The sequence below is a fragment of the Rhinolophus sinicus genome, chromosome 8 (assembly GCF_057876585.1).
Source record: "Rhinolophus sinicus isolate RSI-liver-muscle chromosome 8, RSI-T2T, whole genome shotgun sequence".
In the NCBI taxonomy this organism is placed as follows: Eukaryota; Metazoa; Chordata; class Mammalia; order Chiroptera; family Rhinolophidae; genus Rhinolophus; species Rhinolophus sinicus.
This window is the reverse complement of record NC_142508.1, coordinates 44901352-44920475: the sequence shown is the minus strand read 5'-3', so window position 1 is coordinate 44920475 and position 19124 is coordinate 44901352. Positions and strand designations below refer to the sequence as shown.

The 19124-nt window shown below is 49.1% G+C and overlaps 1 protein-coding gene across 1 annotated transcript in view; it reads left to right on the top strand.

The window, feature by feature from the left end:
- CATSPERG (catsper channel auxiliary subunit gamma) overlaps positions 1-13240 on the top strand; it is a 28516-nt gene extending 15276 nt beyond the window's left edge. Inside the window, exons 12-29 of the mRNA XM_074314395.2 lie at positions 258-308; positions 408-537; positions 1050-1161; positions 2395-2553; positions 2638-2750; positions 3506-3719; positions 4031-4093; positions 4197-4395; positions 4544-4662; positions 4798-4878; positions 4960-5016; positions 10019-10175; positions 10365-10428; positions 10561-10656; positions 10912-11001; positions 12441-12533; positions 12619-12718; positions 12802-13240. Of these exons, the coding sequence (XP_074170496.1) occupies positions 258-308; positions 408-537; positions 1050-1161; positions 2395-2553; positions 2638-2750; positions 3506-3719; positions 4031-4093; positions 4197-4395; positions 4544-4662; positions 4798-4878; positions 4960-5016; positions 10019-10175; positions 10365-10428; positions 10561-10656; positions 10912-11001; positions 12441-12533; positions 12619-12718; positions 12802-13065 (2162 nt within the window). The 3' untranslated portion in view covers positions 13066-13240. The remainder of the gene's footprint in view (positions 1-257; positions 309-407; positions 538-1049; positions 1162-2394; positions 2554-2637; positions 2751-3505; positions 3720-4030; positions 4094-4196; positions 4396-4543; positions 4663-4797; positions 4879-4959; positions 5017-10018; positions 10176-10364; positions 10429-10560; positions 10657-10911; positions 11002-12440; positions 12534-12618; positions 12719-12801) is intronic.
- The last annotated feature ends 5884 nt before the right edge of the window (positions 13241-19124 follow it).

Sequence of the window (19124 nt, the reverse complement as noted above, 5' to 3'; positions counted from 1 at the left end):
AGTTGTATAGGCTGCGCACTGCACTCCCCAGGCAGGGAGTCAGAGGAGGCAAGTCCTGTGTCCCAACAGGACTGTACCTTCTCAGAGGCAGTGCCTTTTTTTTTTTTTTTTCACATAAAGAAACTCTAAGGGCTAACAGGCCCAAATATGATGCCATTGAGGATTTTTTGGAGGGGTTGGGAAGGCGGTGACTTGCCCAGTTTCAGGTTTTGAAAGCTCAGCCTCAGGAGATGTTGCTGTGTTCTCTCTACCTATAGTCACTGATAAGCTGGCCGTCCTCTACACCATCCCAGAATTCATCCCTCACGGTAGGAGGGGAAGGCTGTGGGGGAGGGGGGCTCAATGGTGGGTGGGGCCCAGGTGACCCCGTGTCACTGCTGTGTCTTCTCTGCCTCTGCCCTGGCCAGCTCGAGGCCTGGAGTTCCTGATGATACTAGGGACAGAGTCTTATACCAACTTCTCAATGGTTCCGAAGGGCATGTCCTACAACCCATATAACAACCTGCTCTTCATCTGGGGCAACTTCCTCCTGCAAAGGTAGAGACGGCCAGGCATACTCTGCCCGCCCAGCCCCAGGAGGGTGGGGGTCCTTTCTGAAGTCACCGAGTTTTCAATTTGCCCAAGTCCAGAAGTTTCGAGGACTGGGACAGGGAAAATACCAGCTGGGGTGGTCAGGGCTCGGATGGAGGAAGCTGTGGGAGCCCTGATGTGAAGACCCAACCTATGGGAGCAATAGAGGGCATCGTCTGGGGACAGGTTGGGACACTCTTCACCCCTCAGGAATCTAAGGGTCCCCGAGCCAACTTTATGAGCTGTTGGCAAATTGCCAGGTTGGCTGAATGCTCCTGTTTACATATGGGCAGGTCTCCCAGTGAGTCTGGAGTCAGGGGCAGAAGCTAGAATCCCGGGCTTCCTTTGCACATTCTCACAAGGCTAGTGGAGAAGTGAGAAATCAGATCCTGTGCCATGTTCAGTCCAGAGTTGGGGGAAGCAGACATCCTCCAGGGGCCTTGCCCAGGAGCCCCTAGCTCCCATCTCTACCCCTGCAGCTATGACAAGGAAAACTTCATCTACCTGGCGGACTTCCCCAAGGAGCTGTCCATCAAGTACCTGGTCAACTCCTTCCATGGGGACGCAGCTATTGTCACAGAGACGGAGGAGGTGGCTTGCCGTCCCTATCCCCACCCCAAACCCCTGGGGTCTCCCTTCTCTCCCTGTCAGGGTAAAGGGGCCCAAGGGAGGGAACACCCTCAGGGACCCTGGGGAAGGGCAGCAGAATCTCCATTTATAGCTAACTGAGAACGCTGGAACTCAAAGAAGCTAAGTGTGTTTTCCAAAGTCTGTCCGCAGTGAAAGACCTATGTTCAGAGTTATGTGATCTGATTTCCAGAGGGGGCCCTCTTTCATGTCATTATTCGGTTGTGCATTTCATAGATATACAGTACTTCCTGGGCGCCTGACCCAGTGCTGGGGACACAGTGGTGACTGAGTCAGCTCTGGGTCCTGCCCTCACTGGGCAGTTAGGAAGACAGACTCGTTCCCAGACAGTGACCGTTGAGAGTAGTCAGGCTGCAGCAGAGGAAAACAACACATATGGACGTTCAGAGGAAGGGTCTGACCTACGGTATTTCCCCGAAAATAAGACCTAACCGGAAAATAAGCCCTAGCATGATTTTTCAGGATGCTCGTAATATAAAATAAGCCCTACCGTGTTCCCTGAAAATAAGACCGGGTCTTATATTAATTTTCGCTCCAAAAGATGCATTAGGGTTTATTTTACGAGCATCCTGAAAAATAATGCTAGTGCTTATTTTACGGTTAGGTCTTATTTTCAGGGAAACATGGTATTCTGGGAGTGTGTGTATCGGGGAGGGATTCACAGAAGAGGCCACGTGTGGGGGGTGGGGGGACATCCTGGAGGCTGGAAGGGATCCTCCAGGCTGAGGCTCAGGAGGAGGTGAGGTCTAGAGTCAAATGTGTTGGGGAGATGGGTGGTGGGCATCAGTGCAGTGATGGGAAACTGAGGCCAAAGGGATGAGACCGTGGAGGGTACAAAGAGTGAGAAGCAAAAAAGAGGGCTCGGCCCTAGGAACCCCAGCCATTAGGGAGTGTATGTGTTAGGAAAGCTTAAGTTGCAAATAACAGAAACTCAAGCAGATTGAAACATTGAGGAAATTTGTCACGGCTAGAGGGGGCTAGAAGCAGAGGTGGTTGGGTTCTGGGAAGTAGAGAGATGGCACTACAGAGAGAAGGTATATGAGCTTACCTGGTCCCAGATGGAGGTGAGCTCCAAGTCTCACCCCTCAATAAGTGGAGCCAGCACACTTGGCAGAGGGAGAGATGGGGTCAGAGGTCCCCATGGCCCTCACTCACACCTGGCTGTTGCACCCCCAGATCTGGTACCTTCTGGAGGGCAGTTACCGGGTGTACAAGCTGTTCCCGTCCAAGGGCTGGGAGGTGTACATCAGCCTGCAGATGATGCAACAGTCTTCCCTCTACGCCCCAAATGAGACCATGGTCACCCTCTTCTACCAAGAAAAGAATCTGTACCAGGTGCCTGGTGGGGGCTGTGGGGAGACTTGGGGGAGCCGCAGCGTGGCTGACACCAACTCACGTGGCCCTGCCTTCCCACTGCAGCTGGTGTACCTTGTAAACAGCCAGCAGAGCCAGCTCGTCAAGAGGCTTGTGCCTGTGGAGCAGCTTCTGATGTACCAGCAACTCAGCAACCGCTACTTCTTGCAGCAGCAAGGGTAAGACAATACTGGGTGGACCACAGCAGTAGTCAGAGCGCCCAGGCACTTCTCACCCGAAGCTCCCATTCCAGTGGGGGAGACCAAGCCATCCCCAACGACCACCTCAGGGCTGTAATGGGGGAGCTCAGGGCCTATGGATGCTCAGAGGAGGAACCTAACCCAGCCTGGGGAAAGGGAAAATCAGGGAGGGCTTCAAAGAGGAAGATGTGCATGAGTGGTGACCTGAAGGGTGAGGAAGAATTGGCCAGGTAATAAGATGGAGAAAGGTGTCCCGGGCAGGGGGAACCATACTGGGAGAAGGTACAGTGCGATCTTGGTGGCAGGACCGACAAGGTGAGCCTAGGGGTCACAGGGAGGGAGTTGGAATTCATCTTGAGGGCCCTGGGGAGCCATGGTGGGATTAAAGGGAGGAACTACCCGGTCAGATTTTAAGGTATTCCATAATGATTCTTCCTGCCGGCGTCACCTGCAGAGTTGCCCAGGGAGGCAGCTGGGGGAGGGGTTAAGAGGGAGATGGAAGGACACTTAGGAAGGGGGAGGGGAGTCGAGCATGATGTCCAGGACTCTGGTCTGAGGGACCCAGGAAGGCCCAGGGGAATGTGCCCAGGCGCACCAGGGGCTGAGGCTGAGGAGGAAGGGCAGGGCTGGATGAGATTTGGGGTCAGCAGCTCAGGGTGGGAAACGGGCCTGTGCAGGCTCCTGGGGTGCTGGCGGGGAAATATCAGCCTCGGTCTCCCACTACCGCCGACCAGGAGCCACCTGACGCTCTCCTTCACCAACTTATGCCCCTTCACGGCGATGCACCTGAGGGACCTGCCCAACCCGCAGATCTACACGCGCCAGGAGCGCTACCGGGCGAAGCCGCCGCGCGTCCTGGAGCCCTCGGGCTTCCACACCGAGAACTCGCTCGCTATCTATCAGGGCCTCGTCTACTACCTGCTCTGGCTGCACTCCCAGTACGACAAGGTGGGCGCCTAGCGGCCGCGGGTAAGGAGCTGTCCCAGCCGGGGCGTGTCTGAGACTGGGCTGCGGAGGGTGAAACAAGAGCGGAGCCGCGGGGATGAGTCTGAGGCTGAAGGGGGGTTCGGGGGTGGTGTGGGCTTGAGCAGAGCTCTGGGAGATGGCTTTGCGGGTGTGGCCGGTGGGCTGAAAGCAGGGTGGGCCAGGGTTTGGGTTAGGGGCTGGGACTGAGGCTGGGAAGGGGTCTGGGAATGCCTTCCGCCTGGGGGCGCCCCGCCTCCGCCCCGCCCAGCTCACGAGGCCGGCGTTGCCTGCAGCCATACGCCGACCCTGTGCACGACTCCACCTGGCGCTGGTGGGAGAACAAGAAACAGGACCAGGTGCATGGAGAGGATTGCGAGTCGGGGGGAGGGGCGGCCTCGGACCCCCCCACCGTCCCTCTCTCCGGGTGCTGACTTTGCCCCCCTGCCTCCCATGCCCCAGGATTATTACTTCTACCTGGCGAGCAACTGGCAGAGCGCGGGTAACGTGCACGTTGAAATGGACAACTACGAAAAGATCTACGACCTCAATGCCGAGTACGAGCTCCCCGAGCGCATCTTCCTGGATAAGGGCTCCAGCTACCGCTTCTCCATCTTCCTGACGGTCCGGGGCCACTCGTTCAAGTCCCAGCCGGAACTGGGTCTGTGGGCGGGCCCTGAGTGGCGTCCGAGTGGCGGGGCTGGGGGTTGGAACCAGGGCACCACTCGAGGGGCGGAGCTCCTGTCAGGTCTGGTACGGGGCCCTACCCCCCACCGCACCCCCACCTCCATCCCCCATGCTCTAAGCAGGCAACAGCTTCCAGCTGCAAAGCCAGGTGGACCTGGGCGTGGTTCTGGCCGACCCCAGCTGCACTGAGGCGGTGGTGAAGCAGAAGGTCCTTACTAATCGCAACTCGGTGCTTTTCTGGGTGAGACCAGGCGGTGAGGAGGTGCAGGGGCAGATCTACCTGGGCAGCGGACCTGTTGGAAGCCTGCGGTTACTTAAACCGCCCCTGAGTCATCAGGCACGCCTCTTGACCCCCTTACTTCCGTCCCTACCCCAGGTTATGCTCAGGGATAAAAGCTTTTGCTTGAACCAAGGTGTTAGTGGACTTCACCTCATGAAGACCTCCATGCTGGTCAAGGTGCGGTCCAAGCCTGGAGGGGAGGGACGCTGATGAGCGGAGAGACTGGGACTCACCGTCATCATCTGCTCCTACCCGCAGGTGGTGGGCTCGGCTGGGTACTGCTTCCAGAACACCATCCAGGGGCCTCGCATACAAGTACTGGAACTTGGGAGTACTGAGCCCTGTGTTGGGAGGGAAAAGTTGGGTGGAGTCTCCACAGGGCTGATGCTCTTGGGAACTCCACCCACCCACTCATTCCTTTCATCCTTTGCTGTTCTCAGAAAGGGCTGCCTTTATGGTTGTAGAGATTGCACCCAAGCTTGTGTGTTCCTTCTGATACTTTTCTGCAAGGGGAAGTAAAATATCTATGACACAGGGCTTCCTTTTCCAATCGGCACAAAAGCCCAGTGGGCCAGCTTGGCCCTTCTTCCACATGTCACTCTTCATTTGCCTACTCACACATTCTTTGGTCCTTGGTTCTTCACTTGCTTGCCCATGCAATAGCCCCTTCGCACAGAGGCAGACACTGAGGCTCAGAGTGGTGCACATATGAGGCCTGACGATTAAGTTCGTGAACTCATCCTAGAAAAAGTGCTACATAGCTCATTGCTGAATATCACCATGGTTGCCTTCAAAGTACTCCCCTTGGGAAGCTATGCATCAGCACCAGCGCCTAGTCCACCCTTCCAAGCAATTTTGGAACTCTTTTTCTGGAATGGCCATCAGAGCTGTCCTCGTATTACCCTTGATGTCCTGAATGTCATCAAAATGTCTTCCTTTCAATATTTCCTTTATCTTCAGGTAAAGAAAGAAGTCATTGGGGGCCAGATCAGGTGAGTAGGGAGGGTGTTCCAATACAGTTATTTGTTTACCGGCTGAAAACTCCCTCATAGACAGTGCCCTGTGAGCTGGTGTATTGTGATGCAAGAGCCATGAATTGTTGGTGACAAGTTCAGGTTGTTTTCATCTAACTTTTTCATGCAGCCTTTCAGCACTTCCAAATAGTAAACTTGTCTAACTGTTTGTCCATTTGGTAAAAATTCATGACGAATAATCCCTCTGATATCAAAAAAGGTTAGCAACATCGTTTTGACTCTTGATGTAGATTGACGGAACTTTTTTGGTCGTGGACAATTGGCTGACTTCCATTGTGTACTTTGACGCTTTGTTTCAGGGTTGTATTGGTACACCCATGTTTCATCACCAGTGATAACACGACCCAAAACATCATCTTGCTTCTCCAAAAGGTCTTGGCAAACTTCGATTCTCCTTTGCTTTTGTTCATCGGTGAGCTCCTTCGGGACCATTTTTGCACACACACCTTTCTCATGTCAAGATTTTCAGTTAAGATTTTCCTAATTTTCTCTATCGACGTTTACTTGGTCTGCTATGCTTCTCACAGTCAGCCAACAATTTCGACACACAATTTGACGAGTTTTTGCAATGTTTTCATCAGTTCTGCTCATTACTGGCCGCCCTGACCTCTCTGCGTCAGTGACATGTTCTCTCCCCTCAGAAAAACATTCAATCCATTTGTACACTGCTGTTTTCTTCATGGCGTTATTCTCATAAACTTAGATTAACATGTCCCTGATTTCACTTCTACTTTTGCCAAGTTTAATAAGAAATTTAATGTTTGTTCATTGGTTTAATTCAAGCTCAGACATTCTTGCAACGGCACACAAAAACACGCAACAATAGTGAACGCCACTCAGCAAGATACCGCCACATGTCGACACGAACACAGCTGTGAGACACTGATATACCAAAGTTATGAAATCTTACTGAGCTGTTTGTACAGTGCTGCCAATGTAAGTGCACAGTGGCAAGTTCACAAACGTAATTGTCAGACCTCGTATCTGCTCAGAGTAAGTCAGGGAGCTAATAAATGGTAGAGGAGGGACCTGACCCAGACAGAGGCTTTGTTCTCACCCAGTTTCCTGCCCACTTACCAGCAGACAGACCCTGGTGCTCCTCCTTTCTGGCTTGGTATGACCCAGGGTAGTAAAAAAGGGGGTTGGAACAGCCCCCAACTCCTTGGATTACGTGAGATAATCTAGGTTAAGTGCAGAGAAGAGTGACTGACTTCAGCCTCCATAAGTGTTTCCTGCTATGTTTAGTGATAGACATTATTTCCCTCTTTATCATAACCCTAGAAGGTCAAAGTTTGCACCTCCATTTTTCACCTGGCAGGTTCCTTCTGGGAAGCTAATACGCAACACTCTATTACAGCAAAAGGTTGGAAACAACGTAAATGTCCATTAATAGGGGAGTGGTTAAACAAATATGGTAGTTCGTGCAATGGGAAACTATGCAGCCTTAAAAAAAATGAAATTAAAATCTCCACATACTGGTATGGAATGGTCTCCAAAGTATTTTATTCTTAAGAGGAAAAAACAGGGTACACAACAGTGTATAAAAAACAGCATGAAAGAGATTAGTTGATAACATATATTCATACTTACTTTTATTTGCATGAAGAAACTTTGGAAAAGTGGGCAAGAAAGTACTTATAGTGGTTCCCTGCTCTGGGGATGGAGGAGAGGCAGGACAGTTGGAGGATTGGAATGGAAATGGAGCTTTTCACTATATATATGGGTGTGTGTATATATATTATATATGTATATAAATATAATATATGTAGCCATATGTAACCATGTTGTCCATCTAAAAATTAAGTTTTAAAAAAAGCCAATTATTAAAAAAAAAAAAACGGACAGGGAAACAGAGGTGCTGCAGATAGTCTGAGCTTCTTTTTCTTTGTATTTTTTAGGCTGGGGCCTTTTAGGTTTCTTTTCCCTCCTTCTCCCCACCCCCACATTACCAGATCAAGAGGCATGTGTATTTGGAAGGCTTGGAGCTTTTCTCTGGCTCTCCATGCTGGAAAAAAATGGAAACTGGAAATAATTGATAACGGTGGTTTCTCAGTTTGTAAATATGTTGGATGAAGCAAGGAAGAAATGAATTTGCACATGATAAGTGCTCAGTCAAATTCAGTTAGCTGAATAAAGACTTGGAGCATCTCTCAGCAGGCCAGCTCCAGAGATGGGCCCATATGGCCAAATGGGGCTGGGGCTTCGATCAAGGGGACAGATCAGGAACAGGTTTCACATCCTGTACCTGAAGCTTAGACATTCATTCAACCAATACTTATTGAGTTCCTCCTGCACGCCTGCATTGTTTCAAGAGCTGGACTTACAGCAGTGAACAGACCAGACAGAATTCCTGTCCTTGTGAAACTGATGTCACAGTAGGGGGAGTGTATTCATTCCTAGGGCTGCCATAACAAATTGCCACAAACTGGGAAGTGTATTTTCTCCCAGTTTTGGAGGTCAGAAGTCCAAAATTCGGGTTGATCCCTCTGGAGGTTCTGAGAGAGAATATGTTTCAGGCCTCTCTCCTGGCTTCTGGTGGGTGTTGACAGTCCTTGGCTTGTAGATGCATCATTCCAATCTCTGCCTTCTTCCTTACAAGGCTTTAGCTCTGTGAGTCTGTGTCTACATTTCCCTCTTCTCATAAGGACACAGGTCATTGGATTAGGGCCCACCCTAATCCAGTATGACCTCATCTTAATTACATCTGTAAAGACCCTATTCCAAATTAGGTCACATTTTCAGGTACTACGGGATTAGAACTTCAACATATTTTTTGGGGACATACAATTCAACCCGCAACAGAGACTCAGACAATAAGCAAGATAAACAAAAGATATTGTGTGTTAAGAGGTGGAAAATAGGCAAGGGGCATGTGCTAGTTCAGCATTTTTCATAGGATGGCTCAGGGAAGTCCTGACTGAGGAGGAAACATTTGGGCGAAGACCTGAAGGAAGTAGAGGAAGTGAGCCATGTGGTTATGTGCCAGAAAGGCCTGTCAGCAAGAGGAAGTGGATGGCGGAAAGGCTGGGAAGCGGGAGTATGTTTATGTGCTAGACTCAAGGAACGTGGAGGAGCAAGTGTGGCTGGAAGAGGGCAAGCAAGGAGGAAAGTGGCAAGAAATGAGGTCAAAGTGGTGATGGGGGCAGGTAACAAGAGGCCTAGTGGGCTGTGGTGAGAAAGGGGGCACCAAGGGAGGGCTCTGAGCAGAGGACTGACTCAAGTGTTCACAGGGTCCCTCTGGCTGCATATAGGGGACAGACGGGCGAGGTTGGGGAGAAGACCAGGGAGAAAACAAGTTTAGGCAAGCAAGGGTGGGGCAAAGGAGTTGAGGGATTGGGGTGGGGAATGGCTCTGTTTAGAAATCCAGAGACAATGGGCTCTCCAGATGGACTGGATGTGGGGATGAGAGAGAGGTTTCCAGGATGAGGCCAAGATTTGCAGCCTGAACAGGAAGGTCTGAGGTGCCGTTAGCTGAGATGGGCTGTGGATGACTGAACTGGTGATACCCATTAGACTCCCAGTGAGTGAGTGGCTGATAGGCGTAAAGTCTGGCCCAGGCCTGACATGGGAAGCACTTAATCTACCACCTACCCCTCTCCACAGTCTCTAATAAGCCCAGGCCACAGTTTCCAGATGCCTATGTCTCTTTGACAATTGGGAGAAATCCTTGGGCCCTATCCCTGCATGGGTGAGGGGCCACTTATTCTGAGGACAATGTCATGGGAGTTACCTGACCCCTGATCCCACATCCTGGGCTCTACTTTCCTTACATATCCCATGCTCCCCCAGGTCAATTGTTTGAGAATTCAGGCCCAACTTCAGCCCTATAAAGTTAGACTAGGAGTTAGTTGCTCCACAGGGGTAGGTGCTATTGGTTTTAGATGTCTTTTTCTGGACATAGCTGGAAACTATCTGGCCCAGTTTGAATCCCACCTCTACCACTTACCAGTTGTGTGGCTTTGGATAATTAATAAGCTCTTTGACCTCTCTGTGTCTCACTTTTGCCATCTCTAAAATGGAGATATTAATAGTCTCCACCATGCAAGGCTGTTTTAAGGATCAAATGCATTTAAGTACATAAAGCGCTTAGAACATCACCCAGTGCCTTGCACACAGTAAGAACTACAAAAGTGTTTGCAGTTATTACAGTAATGTTTTAAGGAAAATAACGATGGGATTGCCCCTGGTGAGAGTGAGCCTGGCAGGTAGTGGTGGTGTGTGTGGGAGGAAGGGTGTCCTCCCTGCCCCACCCCCCTGCACCAGGTTTTTCTCCTCCCACTCAGGGCAACCTCATGATGTCAGTGTTTATTGGCTGCCCCCCGGGCAAACGTCTGGCTTTTGACATCACCTACACCCTGGAGTACAACCGCCTGCAGAACAAACACTACTTCAACTGCGTACACCTCGACCCTGAGATGCCCTGCTTCCTCTTCCGTGACAGTGCGCGTCCAGTGCCCGCCTCTGCTTTGCTCCCCGTCCTCTGCCCCCACCCTTTTGCCCTCCCAGCCTTTGCTCCCCATCCATCCTCTGCTTTCCCCCTTGGTCTGCTCTCTTGCCTCCCCTCTTGTCTTCCATTTCTTAGGTCAAGCTCATTTCTTCTCCTGACCTCAATCCCCTCTGATCCCACAGTCTTCTACCCCTTCTTCTTGATCCAAGATTTGGTGACAGGAGACTCTGGCAGTTTTCAGGGCAGGTAAAAGCCTGATCAAGCCAGGGGCCAACGGAGAGGGGAGGTGGGTAGGGGGTAGACTGGGGGCTGGGTGGGAGAGCGGCCACAGGACCCCAGACATGGAGGCCAGTCAGTGTGCACCTCTGCTCCCCGCAGCTACGTGCTGAAGGTGGTGGGCGGGGGACCCAGCCTGGACACCATCAGGGAGTACAGCGAGGAGGAGATCTACCGCTTCAACAGCCCCCTGGACAAGTAATCCCTGTGGGACCTGGCTGGCCCATAAGGGGGTCTTCCTTCCCCTGCAGACCCCTCTCACTTCGCAGCCACACCTTACCCTCTCTGTAAGCCCCACCCACAGCATGTTCCTAAGGTCCCACAAACTCTTGCCCCACCCACAATGTGAGGACCAGCAGACCAAAGGCTTCAACCCCGCCCCCCGCCCCACACCCACTGCTGGCTTCCCTCTGTGCTCGCTCCACCCCCTCTGAGGTTACCCGTCCTCCATAGCACCGACAGCCTCATCTGGACCACAAGGAACACAACAACCACCAGGGACTCGGTCTTCAACATCATGTCCTACCAGAGCTTGGGCATCAAGTGAGTACGCGGCCTGGCTGCAGGCCCCTTGATCCCCCACCTGCCCACAACCTGTCCAGCCTGTCCTTTCCTTCTGCCTCTGGAAGACCTCTTTTTTATTTTTATTTTTTCCCCTCTTTCTTCCGCCTCCTCTTCCGCCTCCTCTTCCTCCCACTGCGGCTCAAGTTGTTTCTCAGTCTCATGTGGCCCATGCTGGTATTATGAGCCTTGCACTCCCCCGGCTCAGGCAGTCATTTGTGGGTCACCAGTTGTCAGTACACGGCTCACAGCAACCCACAGCAGCACAGAGCAGCACAGAGCAGCTGGTGGAGGCTCACGCCAACCTCTGGCTGCTCAGGGCAGCCCAGCTCCAGGGAGAGCCGTTGTTCACAATCTTAGCTGTAGAGGGTGCAGCTCACTGGCCCATGTGGGAATCCAACCGGTGAGCTGGGCATTAAGAGCTTGGGGCTCCAACCACCTGAGCCACCGGGCCAGCCCGGGGAGACTTCTTGATCCTCAATCCACAATGACTGTCTTTATGTTCTTCAAATGAGGCTGACCTTTATATAAGCCTCTGTCTACAGTGCTGGTCCCTCTTACTTTTTCTTCAGGTCTTTGTTCAGATGCCTCTTCATCAGGATGATTTTTCTGACTGTTCTAGATGGGATAGTTGGCTCTAACGTCCTCCTGTGATAACCCATCTCAGCCTTGACCCCTCTGCCTGTGCTTCCCCCATCCCAGCCCTGACCCTTCTAGCAGTCACTGTCTCCTGTGGGGTCTCTCTTCCTTGTATGTCCAGGTCCTGAATAGCTCAACATAGTATTTGTGGAATGAGACAATGAACAAAATTAATTAATGCACGCTGGCATTTATTGACCCTTGAGTGGAGGTCTTAATGAATGACTAAAACAATGGAGGAACAAATTAATATATAGGGGCTCAATTACTATTTTTGATTCAATGAAAGGAAGAAAATGATGCCATGAGCAAGTGAAGGGAGTGAATGAACAAAATAACTAACTGGCACCTAGTCAGTATTCAACCTATGTTTGTTGAATAAATGAATAAAGGAAAGAATAAACTAATGAAGATGTAATTTTGTACCCAGTAGGTGCTCGAGCTATTTTTGTGGGACGAAAGAATGAAGGCAGAAAGGAATAATTGAGGGGCTGGCACATAATAGGTGTACAATCCATAATCTAGATGAATGCATAGTAACAGAGGAATTGACAGGTGGGCATGAGAGGCAGGAGGAAATGAATGAGTAAACATATGGCCTGTCACTTGCTGCTCATTCAGCTAGCCTTATTGCATGAATGAATGAAGGAGTGAATCAGGGAAGAAGGTATAAAATTGTACCTAGCTGGTGCCCACCCAGAGTTTGTGGGGCGGAGGGAGAAATCAGGTTGGCATGTGCTAGGCATGATTTACAGCACAAGCACCTGAACTTGGGCCCTCAGGTGGCTGTGTCTGGAGAACTCCCCATGCCATGACTCCGTTCCCTATAGCATCTTCGCCCCTGAATTCTTCTTCAAGGTGTTGGTGAGTAACAGGTGAGCCAGGCCTATGGCCTAGGTGGAGGCAGGGGCTTCCTGTGTGGTGTCTGACTCTGCCCCACCTGGACCCCTCCCCCACCAGAGGTGTGGACAAGAGCACATACTGTGACTACCAGCTCACCTTCCTGCTGCACATCCACGGGCTTCCACTCAGTGCCAAGCGGGCCTTCTCCATCCTCAAAGTGAGTGGCTTTCTAGGAGCTCTCCTGCGGGGTGGACGTGGCCCCCAGGCTGCCCACCCAGGCCTGTTGTGTGGTGCCTGCAGGTGTCAACCAGTGTGTTTCTCAGCCTGGTGTTCCTCTACATCATCGTCTGCCTCCTGTTGCCCCTTATGATGAAAGGCTGCAACATCCTCCGCTGGAAGGTCAACAACATACTCACCACGGACTTCTACTACACCCACAGCTCCTCTTCCGGAATCGGCAGCAGCACATCTGGGACGAGGCCCAGTGTTAGCTCCAGGATCAGCCCCATGGTGGTAGAGAACAAGGCTGAAACTGAGAAAATCACGAAGAAGACACTGACCTGAGCCTCTCACCTGCCCCACCCAACTCTCACCCACCCTCATCCCTTACTTCCTGGGCCGTTTTGGAAATTCAACCTGTCACCCATCCCAAACCTTCCTTTCTGTTTTGCTTGAATTTTCACTTCTCCTTCAGAACACACAGCAACATAGGTCATTAAAATACCAAAACCCTTCTGCACCAGCTGGTAAATAGTGGTTTCTCCGTGTGTCTGCCAACTCAGCCCCTCTCCAGGCTGCCTCCGGCCTCCCTGCAGCTCAGCAGTGTCCTCCAGGCCCCAGGCCCATTGCGATGGCCTGCAGTCTGTTCTGATTGATCAGTGCCCAGGTTTAGTCTCAGTTATTAAATATTGTGGATAGCAACACCTGTCTGGTGTCTAGCTTAAGGAGGGGACTTTGGAGAGGTCTTTGTTTTATTGCAAGTAGCAAAATTTTTACTCAAGTGGTCCACATGGAAAGGGTAATATATGGGTTTTGTCAACATAGGCTTCAGGTAAAGTTTGACCCAGAAGCCCTCAATCCATAGGATTCTGGCTCCATTTTTTTTTTTTTTTTTAATTGGGGAATAGTGTGTTTTTCCAGGACCCATCAGCTCCATGTCAAGTCATTGTTTTTCTGTTTAGTTTTTTCAATCTAGTTGTTGGGGGTGCAGCTCAGCTCCAAGTCAAGTTGTCATTTTTTTAATCTAGTTGTGGAAGGCTCAGGTCACTGGCCCATGTGGGACTTGAACCAGTGACCTTGGTGTTATGAGCACCGCACTCTAACCACTGAGCCAACCGGCCACCCCCTGGCCCAGCTCCAAGTCCAAGCCATTGTCTCTCACTGGCCCATGTGGCAATCAAACCGGCAAACTTGTTGTTAAGAGCTAGCACTCGAACCAACTGAGCCATCCGGCCGCCCCTGGCTCCGCTGCGGGTGGTCTCTGTCCTCAAGCCAGCCCCTCTCACAGTCTGAGGCTGCATATGCACATGGCTTATTGTCCAGAGAAAGAAAGAGCTGGAGTTCAAACATTCCCGGGCTGTCAGTTCTGTCTGTCCCTGATTGGGTGGGGTCATATGCATCAAGGTGCTGGCAGAGTCCGTGTCTGATGAGAACCTGTTTCATGGTTCATAGACTGTTGTCTATTTGCTGTCCTCACACAGTGAAAGGGGTGAGGGAGGTCTCGCAGGTCTCTTGCAAAACGGCATTTATCTCAATTATGAGGGCTCTGCCCTCACGACCTAATCACCTCCCCAAAGCCCCACATCCTGATACTATTGTTTTGGGGGTTAGGTTTCAACATATGAATTTTTTGGGGTTGGAGACACAAAGGTTCAGACCATACTAGCAGATCTCTTTTCTTGGATTATTGAGTAATCTTCATGATGTTCTATCAGGAAAATTCTATCATTATCCTCACTTCACAGATAAAGAAACAGAGGCTCAAGTGTGCAAACATGTATGATTACATAAATAAGTGTTTGAAAAGACTTTCTCTAAAATTCAACATCCATTCCTTATATAAATTCTAAGTCAAATATTAATAGAAATATAAGGAAAGTTTGAACATGATTATCAAATTAAGTGATTACCAAAGAACGATGACATATGACACAAGGTAGTTAAATGCCATTATCATTCAAATTGGGAACAGAATAGGAGTGACTCACCACTGTTTCCAACATTGTGCTTCGAGGTTTTTAGCTAATGAGATAAGAAAAAGGATAACTCTACACACACTGGAAAAGAAAAGACAAAAATTATCTTTATGTGCAGAAGAAATGTTGTGTACTTAGATCATCCAAGTGACTCCTGTAAGAAAAGAAACCTAAATGAATTAAGACAGTTTTTAAAGTTTTCTGTAATAGGACAACTGTACAAAACCAATAACTTTTCTTGGTACTAGGACAAAAAGTTCAAAATGAAAAAATAAAATTTGTCCTAGGAATAAATTTGGAGAAGAACAGGACTTAAGTACAGAGAAGTATGTAATCCTGCTGAAAGATGGTAAAGCTTGACATAAACAAGTTATTGAGAGGATGTATATCCCTAGATTGGGAGGTACATGTACATTCTATGAATGTTTCTAAAAATAACACAAGTATGTATGAGTCTTTTCTCACTACAAAGGGACATTTTGGATCCAATTTTGGTTAGCAGCCATTTCTACACAATATCAAAGAGTAATCAGCTCTACATGACAGGAAAACCTGACAAAACCTGATCCTAGCAACCAGAGCTGGCAACATCCATGTGTGCAAGTTCTATTGGCTAAGAATATTACCACAAAAGTGGGGAAATTCTGTACACTAGCCTCAGGATTCCATCAAATCACCTCATAAGCCAGATAAACACATCATAATCCTGCATCAGCCAAATCAAGATATGTTTTAAATATCATCATATCCATTTCTGGCCAAGATGGAGTAACAGGGACTAGATTTCCCCTCATACTTGAAACAAACAACCAAAAAAAGACAAAATACATGAACAATGGTTTTCAAGATATTGAACACCATGCATTGAAGGCCCGTGGTCCCTGAGAGATAGGAAACAAATAAGGTGAGTCCTATAGTTGCCCGAGCTTACTGTCTTGAGTGAGTGTCCCGATCAAGGTGCCAGGAGGAGGAACGGAGGTGGAACCTGGAACACACTGAGCTGAGATGGAGATGGAAGTCTGGGAAGGCCAAGGCAACTAGAGTCATAAGACAGAATATTGAAGAGAAGAGAACTGCATAGAGAGAGAATCCCAGAGATCTGCAGAGCACTGAGCAATGATCAGAGAATGTATATGAGGAAAGTACATGAGGCTGGGGGAAAAAACATTCAAAAGGATTAGAGGGAATAGTGACAGACACTGTCACTGGGGCCAGTAACTAGTCTTAGCAGCCAGCTATTAAACCTCATGATTCATGGAGCACTGGGTAGAATACTCAGGACGTTTTTGCCACTAGTAAAGAATTATTAGCTCTGGACTCAATACTGCTCTGGACTCACCTAATATCACATAAGCAGATCTGAAGCATCAGACTGTTTCCAACGAGCTTAACTGCATCTCAGCACAAACCTCAAAAATATTTATAGGAATACAAAAAATATACAGCCCCCAACAAGGTTGTCTGGCATCCAATCAAAGATTACCAGTCATGCAAAGAGGCAGGAAAACAACACCCAGAGTGAGGAGTAATCAATTAAAACTTACCTAGGGGCGGCCAATGGCTCAGTTGGTTAGAGTGTGAGCTCTCAACAAGGTTGCTGGTTCAGTTCCCGCATGGGATGGTGGGCTGCGCCCCCTGCAACTAAAGATTGAAAACAGCCACTGGACTTGGAGCTGAGCTGCGCCCTCCACAACTAGACTGAAGGACAACGACTTGGAGCTGATTGGCCCTGGAAAAACACACTGTTCCCCAACATTCCCCAATAAAATTAAAAGAGAACAAGAAACTTACCCAGAAGTAACACAGATATTAGAATTAGCAGAGAAGAACATTAACAAAATATAAAAAGAGGAGAAACTGGGGCCGGCCTGCTGGCTCAGGCAGTTGGAGCTCCATGCTCCTGACTCCGAAGGCTGCTGGTTCGATTCCCACATGGGCCAGTGGGCTCTCAACCACAAGGTTGCCAGTTCAATTCCTCGAGTCCCGCAAGGGATGGTGGGCAGCGCCCCCTGCAACTAAGATTGAACACGGCACCTTGAGCTGAGCTGCCGCTGAGCTCCCAGATGGTTCAGTAGGTTGGAGTATGGGCTCTCAACCACAAGGTTGCCGTTCGACTCCCGCAAGGGATGGTGGGCTGCGCCCCTGCAACTAGAAAACGACAACTGGACCTGGAGCTGAGCTGCGCCCTCCACAATCAAGATTGAAAGGACAACAACTTGAAGCTGAACGGCACCCTCCACAACTAAGATTGAAGGGACAACAAGTTGACTTGGCAAAAAAACATCCTGGAAGTACACACTGTTCCCCAATAAAGTCCTGTTCCCCTTCCACAATAAAATCTTTAAAAAAAAAAAAAAAAAAAAAAGAGGAGAAGCAGCAGCCGCCTGGCAGAAGGGAACACAGGTCTAGTTTATTAGCCTGCTGCTGTTATCAAGGAGCTGATGCATCTGGAGGCCGTGTCTGCATTACAGGCAGGAAGCAGCAGCAAAGGCTAAAGGGGACCTCAGAGCCCAGTAGGTTCCCTTTAAAAAGTTTCTCAGAATTGCCACCCAGTGACTTCCACTTACATATTATGGGTCAGAACTGGTCACATCGCTATCTCTAGCTGCAAGGGAGCATGAAAATGTGAATAGTTTAACTTTCCAGCTTTCATAGTAGTGGAAGGCAAGGACAAAGGGAAGGGTCCTTGGGAAGCTAATCCACAGTGTCTGCCATGATGGGAAAACAACTGTTTAAACTACAACTAAAAAAGTCAAGAAGTAAATAAATGGCTGACAGTAGCCAAGAAAATTATTTAGAATAGTAAGGAAGAACTTACCTTAAGATATTAAAACTTAACCATTAAGCCACTGTAATCAAGAGTATGATGTTGACAGGTATAAAGACCAATGGAATAGAATTAAGAGTCCAGAAATAAACCCATACGTCTACAGTTAATTGATTTTCAACAATAGTGCTAAAGCCGTTTAATGGGTAAAGAATAGTTTCTTCAACAAATAGTGCTGGGACAAGTGCATATCCACATGCAAAAGAGTGAAGTTGGAAGGATGTCACACAAAATGGCAAAGTAAGAAACTGTAGGGTTTGGTCCCTCTACTGAATCAACCATTGATCTGAAATGAGTGATTGGAATAAATCATTTTGGAATTCTGGAAGGACATCAGACATTCATAGCAACCATGGGAGTGCTGGATGAAGAGAGAGGCTGCTGATCTTTCATAAGTGAGTGGCATGCATGAACCAATTCCCATCTTCCATTCATCAACTGTGCCACAGCTGTGGGGATCACAGCCCACATTTTTTTTTTTTTTAGATTTTTTATTGGGGAAGGGGAACAGGACTTTATTGGGGAACAGTGTGTACTTCCAGGCCTTTTTTCCAAGTCAAGTTGTTGTCCTTTCAATCTTAGTTGGGGAAGGTGCCATTCAGCTTCAAGTTGTTGTCCTTTCAGTCTTAGTTGTGGAGGGCGCAGCTCAGCTCCAGGTCCAGTTGCCTTTTCTAGTTGCAGGGGGCACAGTCCACCATCCCTTGCGGGAGTCGAACGGCAACCTTGTGGTTGAGAGGACGCACTCCAACCAACTGAGCCATCTGGGAGCTCAGGGGCAGCTAAGCTCAAGGTGCCCTGTTCAATGTTAGTTGCAGGGGGCGGAGCCCACCATCCCTTGCGGGACTCGAGGAATCGAACCGGCAACCTTGTGGTTGAGAGCCCACTGGCCTATGTGGGAATCGAACCGGCAGCCTTCGGAGTTAGGAGCATGGAGCTCTAACCGCCTGAGCCACCGGGCCGGGCCCACAGCCCACATTTCTGAAGTGACTGTCTGGTGCCACCGGCAGGCAGTAGGGACTTTGTCCTCCAAAAATGTGAGGCTGTGTATTTAGATTGATTTGGAGTTGCCCTGAGAGACCGACACAGACACTTGTTTTGGTTTTGGCCTCTCAGCAGCAACATTAATGAGAAGATTTAGAGACAGGACCTCGCCCCATCCTATTTGAATCTGGACATACGGAAGTAAAGGAACAGAAATGTTAGTGACCACACATAACAAGGAAAATACACCTACCAAAAATAGCTTGGAAAAGTCACAATCTGATGGCTCCAGCCCTCAACAAGCAAAAATCAGCAATCTCCAAGAAGTGGGAGAATCAGACTTCCAGAGTTATTACATTATAGTATTCAGGATGTCCAGTTAATGACAAAAATTACAAAACATACAAAGAAACAAGAAAGTATGACCCATTCCAAGAGAAAAAGAATTTGGTAATACCATTCCTGAGGAAGCCCAGGCATTGGAATTACTAGTCAAAGATCTTAAATCAAGTGTCTTACATATGCTCAATCAACTAAAGAAAACTATGGACAAAGAACTAAAAACAATCAGGAAAATGATGTATGAAGACACTGATAAAGAGGTAGAAATTATAAAAGGA